The 11,976-nt window shown below is 44.7% G+C and overlaps 1 protein-coding gene and 1 long non-coding RNA gene across 2 annotated transcripts in view; one reads left to right on the forward strand and one right to left on the reverse strand.

The window, feature by feature from the left end:
* The window catches only part of LOC125487667, a 23,180-nt gene extending 15,680 nt beyond the window's left edge, over positions 1–7,500 (reverse strand). The window contains exon 1 of the long non-coding RNA XR_007266015.1: positions 7,213–7,500. This is a non-coding gene — a long non-coding RNA (uncharacterized LOC125487667). The remainder of the gene's footprint in view (positions 1–7,212) is intronic.
* A 2,249-nt stretch (positions 7,501–9,749) lies between these two features.
* Positions 9,750–11,976, forward strand: part of LOC125487664 (sorting nexin-6-like) — a 21,173-nt gene continuing 18,946 nt past the window's right edge. The window contains exon 1 of the mRNA XM_048619645.1: positions 9,750–9,881. Coding sequence (XP_048475602.1) covers positions 9,750–9,881 — 132 coding nt within the window. The remainder of the gene's footprint in view (positions 9,882–11,976) is intronic.

Below are 11,976 nucleotides of genomic sequence, written 5' to 3' on the forward strand. Positions count from 1 at the left end.
ACATACTGTCTGAGAGTGTGGGGGAGGCAGGTTCACTCGAGTGGTTAGGGTCTGGGATGTACTGTCTGAGAGTGTGGGGGAGGCGGGTTCACTCGAGTGGTTAGGGTCTGGAACATACTGTCTGAGAGTGTCGGGGGAGGCAGGTTCACTCGAGTGGTTAGGGTCTGGGATGTACTGTCTGAGAGTGTGGGGGGGGCAGGGTCACTTGAGTGGTTAGGGTCTGGAACAGACTGTCTGAGAGTGTGGGGGGGCAGGGTCACTCAAGTGATTCTAGAGGGAATGGGCTCGTTATCTGTAAAAAGGCTCATGAGAGAAAGGCACAATGTGCCTTGTTCACTGGGGGAGCCAATACAGATAAGATGAGCTGAATGGCCTCGTTCTGCACTGAAACCGTTCTGTCAACCCTGTGAGAATGTTATTTGTTTTAAAGAGATCACCTTCTGTTCCTCCAAACCCCAGGGAATATCTGCAGAAAATATCAGCCCATATTCCTCTCTCTCCTCACGGATCCGCCTTCTCAGCCCAGAAGTCCGTCAAATGAGGCTTCACTTTGAGGTTTCAGGTCAATGACCTTGGCCAGGACTGGGAAAGGTCGTGGATCTAGTGGGATCTCAACAGCTGTGGAGTCAGGGGTGGGAACAGGAGGCTCGAGAGAGTAATCTACAGAGATGGATGACAGGGTGTGACAGCAGGAGGATTGCAAAGAGACAGCAGGTGGGTGTAGTGTCAGGTAAATACCAGCAACAGCATCATCACCAACAGCTTCTGTGTTGAACTCTTCTTAATAGCTCACAGAGACCATCCTGTGTCTGAAACGCAGTACTGCAGCTACACAACATTGAAACAGACCCTTCAGCCCATCCAGTCCATGCCAAACATAATCCCAAACTAAACTAATCCCACCTGCCTGCTCCTGGCCCATATCCCTCCAAACCTTTCCTATTCATGTCCTTATCCAAATGTCTTTTAAACGTTGTAACTGTGCCCACATCCACCACTTCCTCAGGAAGTTCATTCCACACACGAACCACCCTCTGTGTAAGAAATTTGCCTCTCATGTCCTTTTTAAAATCTCTCTCACCTCACCTTAAAAATGTGCTCTCTGGTTTTGAAATCCCCACCCTAGGAAAAATACACCTACCATTAAGCTTATCTATGATTTTATAAACATCTATAAGGTCATTTCTCAACCTCCTACACTCCAGTGAAAAAGTCCCAGCCTATCCAACCTCTCCTTATAACTCAAACTCAAATAATGCAACATCCTGGTAAATCCCTTCTGAACCCTCTCCAGTTTTATAATATCCTTCCTATAATGGGGAGACCAGAACTGGACACAGTGCTCCAGAAGGGGCCTCACCAAAGTCCCACACAACCTCAACATGACATCCCAACTCCGATAATCAAAGGTCTGAGCAATGAAGGCACGCATGTCTATAAGTGATGCAAATTTCAAAGAATTATGTACCTGAACCCTTAGGTCCCTCTGTTCTACAACACTACTCAAAGGTCCCTACCATTAATTGTTTAAGCCCTATCCTTGTTTGTTTTACCAAAATGTAATACCCTGCATTTATCCAGACTGAACTTCATCTAGCGTTTTTCAGCCCATTGACTCATTTGATCAAGACCCCTTTGTAATCTGAGAGAAACTTCTTCCCTGTCTACTATGCCATCAATCTGTGTATGTAAACTTACTAACTACACCTTCTATATTCTCATCCAAATCATTTATATGAATGAAAAACATCCTGATTTAACAAGATGTAGAGCTGGATGAACACAGCAGGCCAAGCAGCATCAGAGGAGCAGAAAAGCTGATGTTTCGGGCTAGCAAAACATCCTGATTTGATGTTTTGTTTCAGTTTCAGCACTGCAAGTCTCCCCTTCCAATATCCTGACAAAAAATAAAAATTGCATTCATATAGTGCCGTGGGATGCCCCAAGAAGCTTCTCAGCCCACAAAGAATTTTTGTTGTGATATGGGAGACCCAGCAGCCACTTTGTGCACAGCAAGCTCCCACAAACAGCAATGTGAGAATGACCCAGCACAACTCTCCTCAAAGACATTGTATTACGAACAATGTATGACTCCAAATTTAATTTGTATTTTGTATGTTAAAAATTGGGTGATATAGTTTCACTGCTTTCTTTAGGCTGTGCACTGGGGGAGTCTGGAGGGGTTTGTTTGTGTGCAGTTAAATGAGGTTTTTTTGTGACAATACTGTCATTTTAAAAGGTTATTTTGTCCTGGGGTCTTTTTTTGAACAGAGGTTGTAAAGGCAGAGGTTTCAAACTGGCTACAAAACAGAGCTTAAGTAAACAACATGTGAGGCCTTCAGTGTTTTTTTAAGTTGGAACAATGGAAATAGTCTGAATTGGAGCAGCCATCTCTCACAGACCAGGCTTTCTCGTGTTTTTTTAGCTGTAGCATCAGAAACTGTTTGGGGTCTCAGAAGATTGGGAGTTTCTGTGAATGATTCCCAGCTGCTACTTTCTGTGAAACCTCTCTTGATGTTGTTTCCTCCTGGATCGGAGAACTGCATGTGAGAATCTGCGCCTGAATTTGCTTTTTTGCCAAGGGGTGTATCTATGGGATGTTACTATATCGGAACAATTAATTAGTAATAGATATTGTATCTATTAATTGGTTAAGTTTTCCAATGGTCTTTCTTTTGTTGTATTATAACTATAGTGTTTAAATAAATTGTACTTTGCTTAATGTTGAGTAGCTTGACCAGTCACATCGCATCTGGAATGTTACACTTCATATCTATCTTTGAAATAGATGTTTGAGATTTGCCTTCCAGAAAATGGGCAGGGCGGTGACTCAGTGGTTAGCACTGCTGCCTTACAGCACCAGGGACCCAGGTTCAATTCCACCCTTGGGCGACTGTCTGTGTGAAGTTTGCACTTCTCCCTGTGTCTGTGTGGGTTTACTCCAGGTGCTCTGGTTTCCTCCCATAGTCCAAAGATGTGCAGGTTAGGGTGGATTGGCCATGGGAAATTGCCCCATAGTGTTCAGGGATGTGTAGATTAGGTGGGTTATAAGGGGATGGGTCTGGGTGGGATGTTCTGAGGGTCAGTGTGGACTTGTTGGGCCAAAGGGCCTGTTTCCACACTGTAGGGATTCTATGTATAAGGGTCTAGGCTACTTTCTTAAAATATTTTGAGGGGTTCTGGTCTGGTCCATTACACGTTACAGTGAAGTAAATTTAGGTGTAAAGAATTTAGAAATAAAGGTAGGGTGAAAGAAATATGTGCTGCTGTATAATGACAAGTGTCAGGGACACACAGAGAAAGACAGAAAAATCTACAGGCTTGTCAGTGTGTGTTTGCGTGTGCACCAGAGAAAGACTGCTGGACCCTTACTTCAGGGAATGTATGTGTTTCCTCTGAGGCGTAAGTAAGTGGGAGTTTAGTTTGCAAATCATTTCAGGTGTCCCAGGGAGAGATAGCAGCTGAGGAATAGCGTGTAGTAAATGCATGGAAATTTGCCTGAAGGAAACTGATTACAGCTGTGCCAGCCTGGGCAACAGCCTCTCTGTGGAATTGGTGGTAAATCTTTGCTCAGATTTTTGATATTTTTAAGGATATTGGTGGGATTCAAAGGAATACTGGCACTCTGTCAGTACACTTTTAACATAAAGAATAAAATGGTTATCAATCAAGAAATACATGAACTATATTATGTTGGACTAAAAGGTTAATTCCTAAAAGGATCAACTTTAACGCCAGGACACTGGGGAGAATTCCCCCTGCTCTTTTTCCAATAGTGGTTGTGGGATCTTTGACACCCCCCGAGAATAAACGCAATCTTAATTTAATACCTTGCCTGAAAAAGGCATTTTTAACAGTACAGCGTTCCCTTGTCACTGACCCTCCGACAGTGTGGCGCTCCCTTGGCGCTGACTCTCCAACAGTGCAGCACACACTTAGCGCTGACCCTCTGACAATACAACGTTCCCTCAGCACTGACCCTCCGACAGTGCCCGCTCCCTCAGTGCTGACCCTCTGACATTGCGGTGTTCCCTCTGTACTGATCTGCTGATATTGTGGGCCTGCAGTGTGGGGCTCAGTTCCCTGGGTGTAGACTCAGAGTGGAGACCCTCAGAGTTTGTGGTCGAATTGTGTGCTGGGACTCTTTCTCATTTTCTGGTTCTGAGGGGAAGTTTAGATCTATTAATCTGAAATAAGACAAGGAGGTGTTGGAACAGAGTAGGCTGTTCGGCCCATTGAATCTCCTCTGCCATTCAGCGAGATCATGGCTGATCTTCCCAACTTCACATTCCTGCATTTTCCCCATTACCTCGATTCCCTTCCTGATTAGAAATCTGTCTCTCTAAGCCTTGAATTTATTTAATGACCCAGCCTCGACAGGCCTCTGCAGTAAAGAATTCCCCTCCCCTCAGAGAGGCAACTCCTCCTCATCTCTGTCTTAATGGGTTACCCCTGGCTCTTACCACTGGTCCTGGACTCTCCCATAAGGGGAAATAACCTCTCCACATCTCCCCTCTCAAGCCCCCTCAGAATCTTGAATGTTTCAATAAGATTGCCTCTCATTCTTCTAAACTCCAATGAGTCCTGGCCCTACCTACTCAACCTCTCCTCCATTGGACAGTCCCTCCATCCCCAGGATCTGCTGAGTGAACCTTCTCTGGATTGCTTCTGACGCCAATCGATCTTTCCTTAGATAAACGGCCCAAAACTATTCACACAGCTGTGGTCTGACTGGTGCCTTGCACTGTTTCAGCAAAACCTCCCTATTTTTATCCTCAATTCCCTTCGAAATAAAGGCCAACATTCCATTGTCCTTCCCTATGACTCGCTGGGCTTGGATGTGAGCTTTTTGGATTCCTGGACGAGGACTCCCAAATCCCTCTGTGCTGCAGCTTTCTGCAGTCTTTCTCCAGTTAAATCTTATTCAGGTCTTCCTGCCAAAGTGCAAAACCTTACAGTTCCCACATTATATTCCATCTGCCAATGTTCTGCCACTCACTGAACCTCTGCAGATTCTGTGTCATCCCCACCACTCACCTTTCCAAGCAATTTCAGTCATCCGCAAACTTGACAATACTATTAACTTCAACCGGGGTCTGGAAATTGGGGACCTTTGTGTTCCCTGTAAAATCTTTAACCTTTGTGACAACTCTGGGAATAGCCGGGCTTGATCTTCAGCACATTCCCTCAGTGAGTCACACAAGAATTAGAATTTTAACTAATAGACATGCAACAGTTCAAAATTGTGTGGCGGTAGCTAGAATCTATTTATTTGGAGGCTAGATGGATAGACCAGGCTAAATTGTCCCGTAGTGCCCAGGGATGTGCAGGTTAGGATGGATTGGCCATGCTAAGTTGCCCCATAGTGCCAAGGAATGTGCAGGTTAGGGTGGATTGGCCGTGCTAAATTGTCCCATAGTGCCCAGGGATGTGCAGGTTAGGGTGGATTGACCGTGCCAAATTGTCCCGTAGTGCCCAGGGATGTGCAGGTTAGGGTGGATTGGCCGTGCTAAATTGCCCCATAGTGCCCAGGGATGTGCAGGTTAGGGTGGATTGGCGTGCTAAATTGTCCCATAGTGCCCAGGGATGTGTAGGTTAGGGTGGATTGGCCGTGCTAAATTGCCCCATAGTGCCCAGGGATGTGCAAGCTACGTGGGTTAGCTCTGGTAAATGCAGGGTTACAGAGATAGGGGAGGGGTGTTGGATCTGGATGGAATGCTCTTCAGAAGTTCGGAAGAGACTCGATGGGCCAAATGGCCTCTTTCTGGATGATAATGGAATAGTGTAGGTTAGATGGGCTTCAGATTGGTTTCACAGGTCGGCGCAACATCGAGGGCTGAAGGGCCTGTACTGCGCTGTAATGTTCTATGTTCTATGCACTTTACGGATTCTATTCTATGATATACATCTTGTCTAAGTCAATTATATTTATCGTTAAGTAATTGTGGCTCCAACACTGATCCCAATGTCACTCTATAGTTACAGGTATTTGCTGAGATTTGAGAAAATTTGCTGGAGTTTGCAGGTATATGGTGGCATTTGAGGATATTTGCTACTGGGAGTGGGGCTCTGTGATTTAGTTTGAGGATATTTGGGGATATATGATGAGTTTGTGGGTTCATGATACAGTTTTGAGGTATTTGGTAGGGGTTGGAGGCAATCTGACGGCAGCTTTGGGATATTTTCTGGGGGATCAGAGTTATATGATGTGGTTGGGTCGTATCAGTGAGATTTGGGGGTATTTGACATGTAGCTGGGGCCATTTAATGTCGTTAGGAGAAATTATTGGAAATTGGGGGTGCTTGATAGATACCTGGGTGTGTCTGATGGCGTTTGGTGATATATGATGGGGGTTTGGGGTAAATGATGGGGGTTAGGCTGAATTTATGGTGGAGTTTGGGGATTTTTGCTAGAAGGGTGTATATGGTGACTGGGCATATCTAATGGAGTTTGGGGGGGTGGGGTTCTTTATAATGGAGGGTTGGGGTATTTGATGAGAGTTGACCTTCCCTCCACCCTAAGGTCAGAAGTGAATGTTCCCCAGTGATTGCACAACGTTCAGCACCATTCGCAACTCCACAGATACAAAAGCAGCCCAGTCCCAAATACAAGATCTGGATAATATTCGAGCCTGGGCTGTCCAGTGGCAAATAATATTGGTGCCACACAAGTGCCAGGCAATGACCATCTTCAGTAAGAGACAATCTAACTACCGTCCCTTGACATTCAATGGTGTTACCATCACTGAATCCCCCACTATCAACATCCTGGGGGTTACCATTGACCAGAAACTCAACTGGACTCACCACAAACACAGGCTACAAAAACAGGTCAGAGGTTGGGAATCCTGCAGCAAGTAACTCACCACCTGACTCCCCAAAGCCTGTCCCACCATCTACAAGGCATAAGTCAGGAGTGGGATGGAATACTCCCCACTTGCCCCTAGATGGGGGCAGCTCCAACAACACTCAAGAGGACACCATCCAGGACAAAGCAGGCCCCACTTGATTGGCACCACATCCACAAACATCCCACTCCCTCCCCCACCGACGCTCAGTCACAGCAGTGTGTACCATCTACAAGATGCACTGCAGAAATTCACCAAAGATCCTCAGGCAGCACCTTCCAAACCCATGACCACTTCCATCTAGAAGGACAAGGGCAGCAGATACATGGGACCACCACCCGCAAGCTCCCCTCTGAGCCACTCACCATCCTGACTTGGAAATATGCCTGTTCCTTCAGTGTCGCTGGGTCAAAATCCTGGAATTCCCTCCCTAAGGGACAGTGTGGGTCAACCCACAGCACATGGACTGCAGCGGTTCGAGAAGACAGCTGGACTTTGGGTGTACTTAGTGGGGGTTTATAATGGGGCTTTGTGTGTATTTGATGGAGTTTGGGAATTTTTGATGGACGTTTAGGGCATTTAGAGTCATAGAGCTGTATAGCGTGGAAACAGACCCTTTGGTCCAACTCGTCCATACCAACAGATATCCTAAATTAATCTAGTCCCATTTGCCAGCATTTTGCCCATATCCCTCTAAACCCTTCCTATTCATGTACCCATCCAGATGCCTTTTAAATGTTGTAATTGTACCAGCCTCCACCACTTCCTCTGGTAGCTCGTTCCATACACGCACCACCCTCTGTGTGAAAAAGTTGCCCCTCAGGTCCCTTTTAAATCTTTCCCCTCTCACCTATGCCCCTCTAGTTTTGGACTCCCCTACCCTGGGGAAAAGACCTTGTTCTATTCACCCTATCCATGCCCCTCATGATTTTATAAACCTACATAAGGTCACCCCTCAGCCTCCGATGCTCCAGGGAAAATAGCCCCAGCCTATTCAGCTCCTCCCTGGCAACATCCTTGTAAATCTTTTCTGAACCCTTTCAAGTTTGACAACATCCTTCCTGTAGCAGTGAGACCAGAACTGAACGCAGTATTCCAAAAGTGGCCCTAACCAATGTCCTGTACAACCACAACATGACCCTCCCAACTCCTATACCCACTGCGCTGACCAATAAAGACAAGTGTACCAAACACCTTCTTCACTGTCCTGTCTACCTGTGACTCTGATGTGGAGGTGCCAGTGTTGGACTTGGGTGGACAAAATAAGGTGAAGTCCTGATGAAGGAGCAGCACTCCAAAAACTTGTGATTTCAAATAAACCTGTTTCAAAAATAACCTGGTACCATGTGACTCTGACCTTACCTATGACTCCACTTTCACGGAACTATGAACCTGTGCATCAAGGTCTCTGTTCAGTGACACTCCCCAGGACCCTACCATTAAGTTATTAAGTCCTGCCTTGATTTGCCTTTCCAAAATGCAACAACCCATATTTAGGGGTATTTGATGGAGTTTGGGTATTTATGATGGGAGCTGAGATTTTTGATAGGAATTTAGGGGTATTTGATGGGGATTTAGGGATATTTGATGGAGTTTGGGGCTTGAAAATGGAAGTTTAGGTATTTGATGGGTATTTAGGGGTTTTTGAAGGGAGTTTGGGGATTTATGATGGGGGTTCAGGGTATTTGATGGGGATTTAGGAGTATTGGATGGTATTTAGGGTATTTGGTGGGCATATAGGGTATTTGATGGGGATCAGGGGTATTTGAAGGGAGTTTAGGGGTATTTGATGAGTATTTAGCGTATTTGATTTGGCTTTTGGGTATTTGATGGGGGCTTGCGGGCATTTGATTGGGATTTAGGGTATTTGAAGGGGGGTTAGGGTATTTAAGGAATTTGGTAGGGGTTTGGGGGTATTGGATGGGGTTTAGGGTATTAGATGGGTATTTGAAGGGAGTTTAGGGTATTAGATGGGTATTTAGAGTATTTGAAGGAGGTTTAGAGTATTTGATGCTTATTTAAGGAATTTGATATGGATTTAGGGTATTTGATGAGTATTTGGGAGTATTTGATTGGGATTTAGGAAATTTGAAGGGGGTTTAGGGTACTTAATATGGGTTTAAGATATTTGGTAGGGGTTTGGGTTATTTGATGGGAATTTAGGGGTATTTATTATGGGTTTAGAGTATTTTCTAGGGTTTTGGGGTATTTGTTGGGAACTTAGGGTATTTAGTATGGGTTTAGGGTATTTGGTAGGGATTTGGGGTATTTGAAGGGAATTTAGGGTATTTGGTACGGGTTTGGGGTATTTAAATTGGGTTTAGGGTATTTTGGTAGGAGTTTGGGGTATTTAAATTGGGTTTAGGGTATTTTGGTAGGAGTTTGGGGTATTTAAATTGGGTTTAGGGCATTTGATGTGAGTTTAGGGTGGTTGGGGGATGGGGTTATTGATGGCAGGATATGGACTGCAGGACTTTGTTGACGTCATTTCCTCTTTCTGGTTCCGCGAAGCCCCAGCCCATCCTCCCGCCTATCCCCGGATCATATGACCGGACCCTCTTAAAGGAGTCGCGAGCTCGATCTGGAAACTTCTTTCAGGCAAAACAAAACTAAATCCAAACCCGCCCCCCCGAAGCAAAACCAATGTCCTCCTATCCACGCGTTGCCTCTTAAACAACCTGCTTATTTTGAAATATACATAAAATAGATCTCATTATCGTCTCACCACCCCCTCACTCCCAATGTCTCATGTACTGCAGTATCGTGAAAGTGAATGTAGCCGCTTAATTTTTTCCCCAAAAACAAAGAGAAATTCGGGTCCGCGCCGAAAGAAAAATTAAACAATCCCGTGTCGTCTCCGTTCACGTCGGGGGCGCTTTAAGAAGGGGCGGGGTTGGGCTTTATGGACGCGGCATCTAACCGATCGAGAGCGATAGAGCCCGGACGCCGGGCGAAGAAGAACCAATCGGAGCGGAGAACGGCGGGCTGCCGACGAGGCATGCGCGGCTACAAGAGGAGCCGCGCCCCTGTTGGGGTACTGTGGACCTCCCAGTGGTGAGAGTAACCCTCCCAGGTCTCAGGGTTTTTTTTGGCTAGGAGCCTGCTTTAGCAATGGAGGGAAGCACAGACCTGTTTGAGGGGGAGGACTATAAGGTAAATCTTACTTGTCACCCAACAATAATATGTGCACTTCTTTTTTTTCATGTAAAAAGACTTCCTAAATTTATTTTTGCATTGATTGTTTTGTTGTTGTGCAATCAGAAAGCTGCTGAGATTAATGTGAAAAGGCAATTCTTTGTAATTATAACTTTTTATTTCCTTAACAAAGCAGATGGAAAATTGGATTAATGTCTGAAGTATTGCAATTTTGCTGTCTCTCTCCTAATTGCTTACCAAGAGAAACAAAATGAGTGCTCCCCACACCCACCCCCTCTCTGTCCTTGTCATAATTCCATCTGCTGCCTCCTGCCACAGTAGCTGTTGTTGGATTTGTTTGTTTTCTATTACCTCTTTTTGGTCTAGTTTCTGTGTGACTGTTTGTTTTTCTCTTAAATTTAAACATTGCCCTATGGATTTGCAACGTGTCCCTTCTTTTAAACTAATGCTTTTCACCACATTCTTTCTCCAGTGTCCTGCTTTACTTTCTGCCATGCACTTTTTTTTCCCAAAACTGACCAGTTGTAGGTGCATTTTAGACATAGTGCATTTTTGCTTTATTTAAAAAGAAACTCGTGTACATCTAAAATTTTGTTTGTTTATATTTTTTAAATGTCTTTTATTTAACCTCTCTTTACAAGTCATAGAGCTGTACAGTATGGAAACAGTCCCTTTGGTCCAACTTGTCCATACCAACCAGATATCCTAAACTAACCTAGTGCCATGTGGCCCATGTCCCTCTTAAACCCTTCCTATTCATGTACCCATCCAGGTGCCTTTTAAATGTTGTAAATGTACTAGCCTCCACTACCACCTCTGGCAGCTCATTTCATACATGCATCACCCTCTGTGGAAAAAGTTGTCCCTTGGGTCCATTTTTAAATCTTTCTCCTCTCTCCTTAAACCTATGCCCTCTAATTTTGACTCTCCCACCCAAGGTAAAAGACCTTAACTATTCACCCCATCCATGCCCCACAGAGTTTTATAAACCTCTATAAGGTCACCCCCTCGGGCTCTGATGCTCCAGGGAAAATAGCCCCACCCCACTCACCCTCTCCCTATAGCTCAAACCCTCCAAACTCCCCCCACCCCGACCCCGCAGCATCCTTGTAAATCTTCTCTGAACCCTTTTTGAGTTTTTGTACCAATTGTAGGTGCATTTTAGACATGATAAATGTACTACTTTTGTTTTAAAAAATGAGCTTGTAAAAATTGTCTCCTGCATTTGCAACTTTCTTTTTAAACTTATCCTTGCAAGTGCTGTTTTTGGTTTTTTTTTTCTGCTTCTCTCTCTATTTTCCTTAATTTTCTTTTTCAAATCCTAAATGTTGAGTAAATTAAAATTTGTTTTCCATTCTTTACCTACTTTTTTTGTCTTTTTGATTCTCTTAAATCAAAAAATGAACAAATGACAACCATGTAGAAAGAGGTGATTTTGTTGTTTGCTGGGGGAGAAGCATATTATATGCGTCAGTCTGCAGAACCTGGAGCCACAGGTCTTGACTAACCTAGTTCTTGGCTTGCAACTACTCTAAAGACTGACGTACTGAGGCAGCTGCCCTACATTGGAACAGTGCAACATGCCAAGGCTCTTCAGACTGCATCTTCCAAACACGTGACCACTTGCATCTAGAAGGGCAAGGGCAGCAGATACATGGGAACACCACCCCCTGCAAGTTCCCCTCTCCATCCTGACTTGGGAATGTATCGTCATTCCTTTGCTGTCACTGGGTCAAAATATCGTACCCGTCACCCTTCTACACCCTAGGGACTGCAGCAGCCTGAAAAGGCCCATCATCAACCCCTACCTCTTAAGGGGCAGTTAGGGATGGGCAATAAATGTTGGTGCAGCCACTGAAGTAAATTTAATTATTTAGTTTTAAAAGTTAACTGTGCCAGTGTTCTGTAACCTAAAAACCAAAACACAAAACATGTATTTATGGAGTAGAACAATCGAGTGAGCACAGACTTGA

The sequence above is a fragment of the Rhincodon typus genome, chromosome 43 (genome assembly GCF_021869965.1).
Source record: "Rhincodon typus isolate 14 chromosome 43, sRhiTyp1.1, whole genome shotgun sequence".
Classification (NCBI taxonomy): domain Eukaryota; kingdom Metazoa; phylum Chordata; class Chondrichthyes; order Orectolobiformes; family Rhincodontidae; genus Rhincodon; species Rhincodon typus.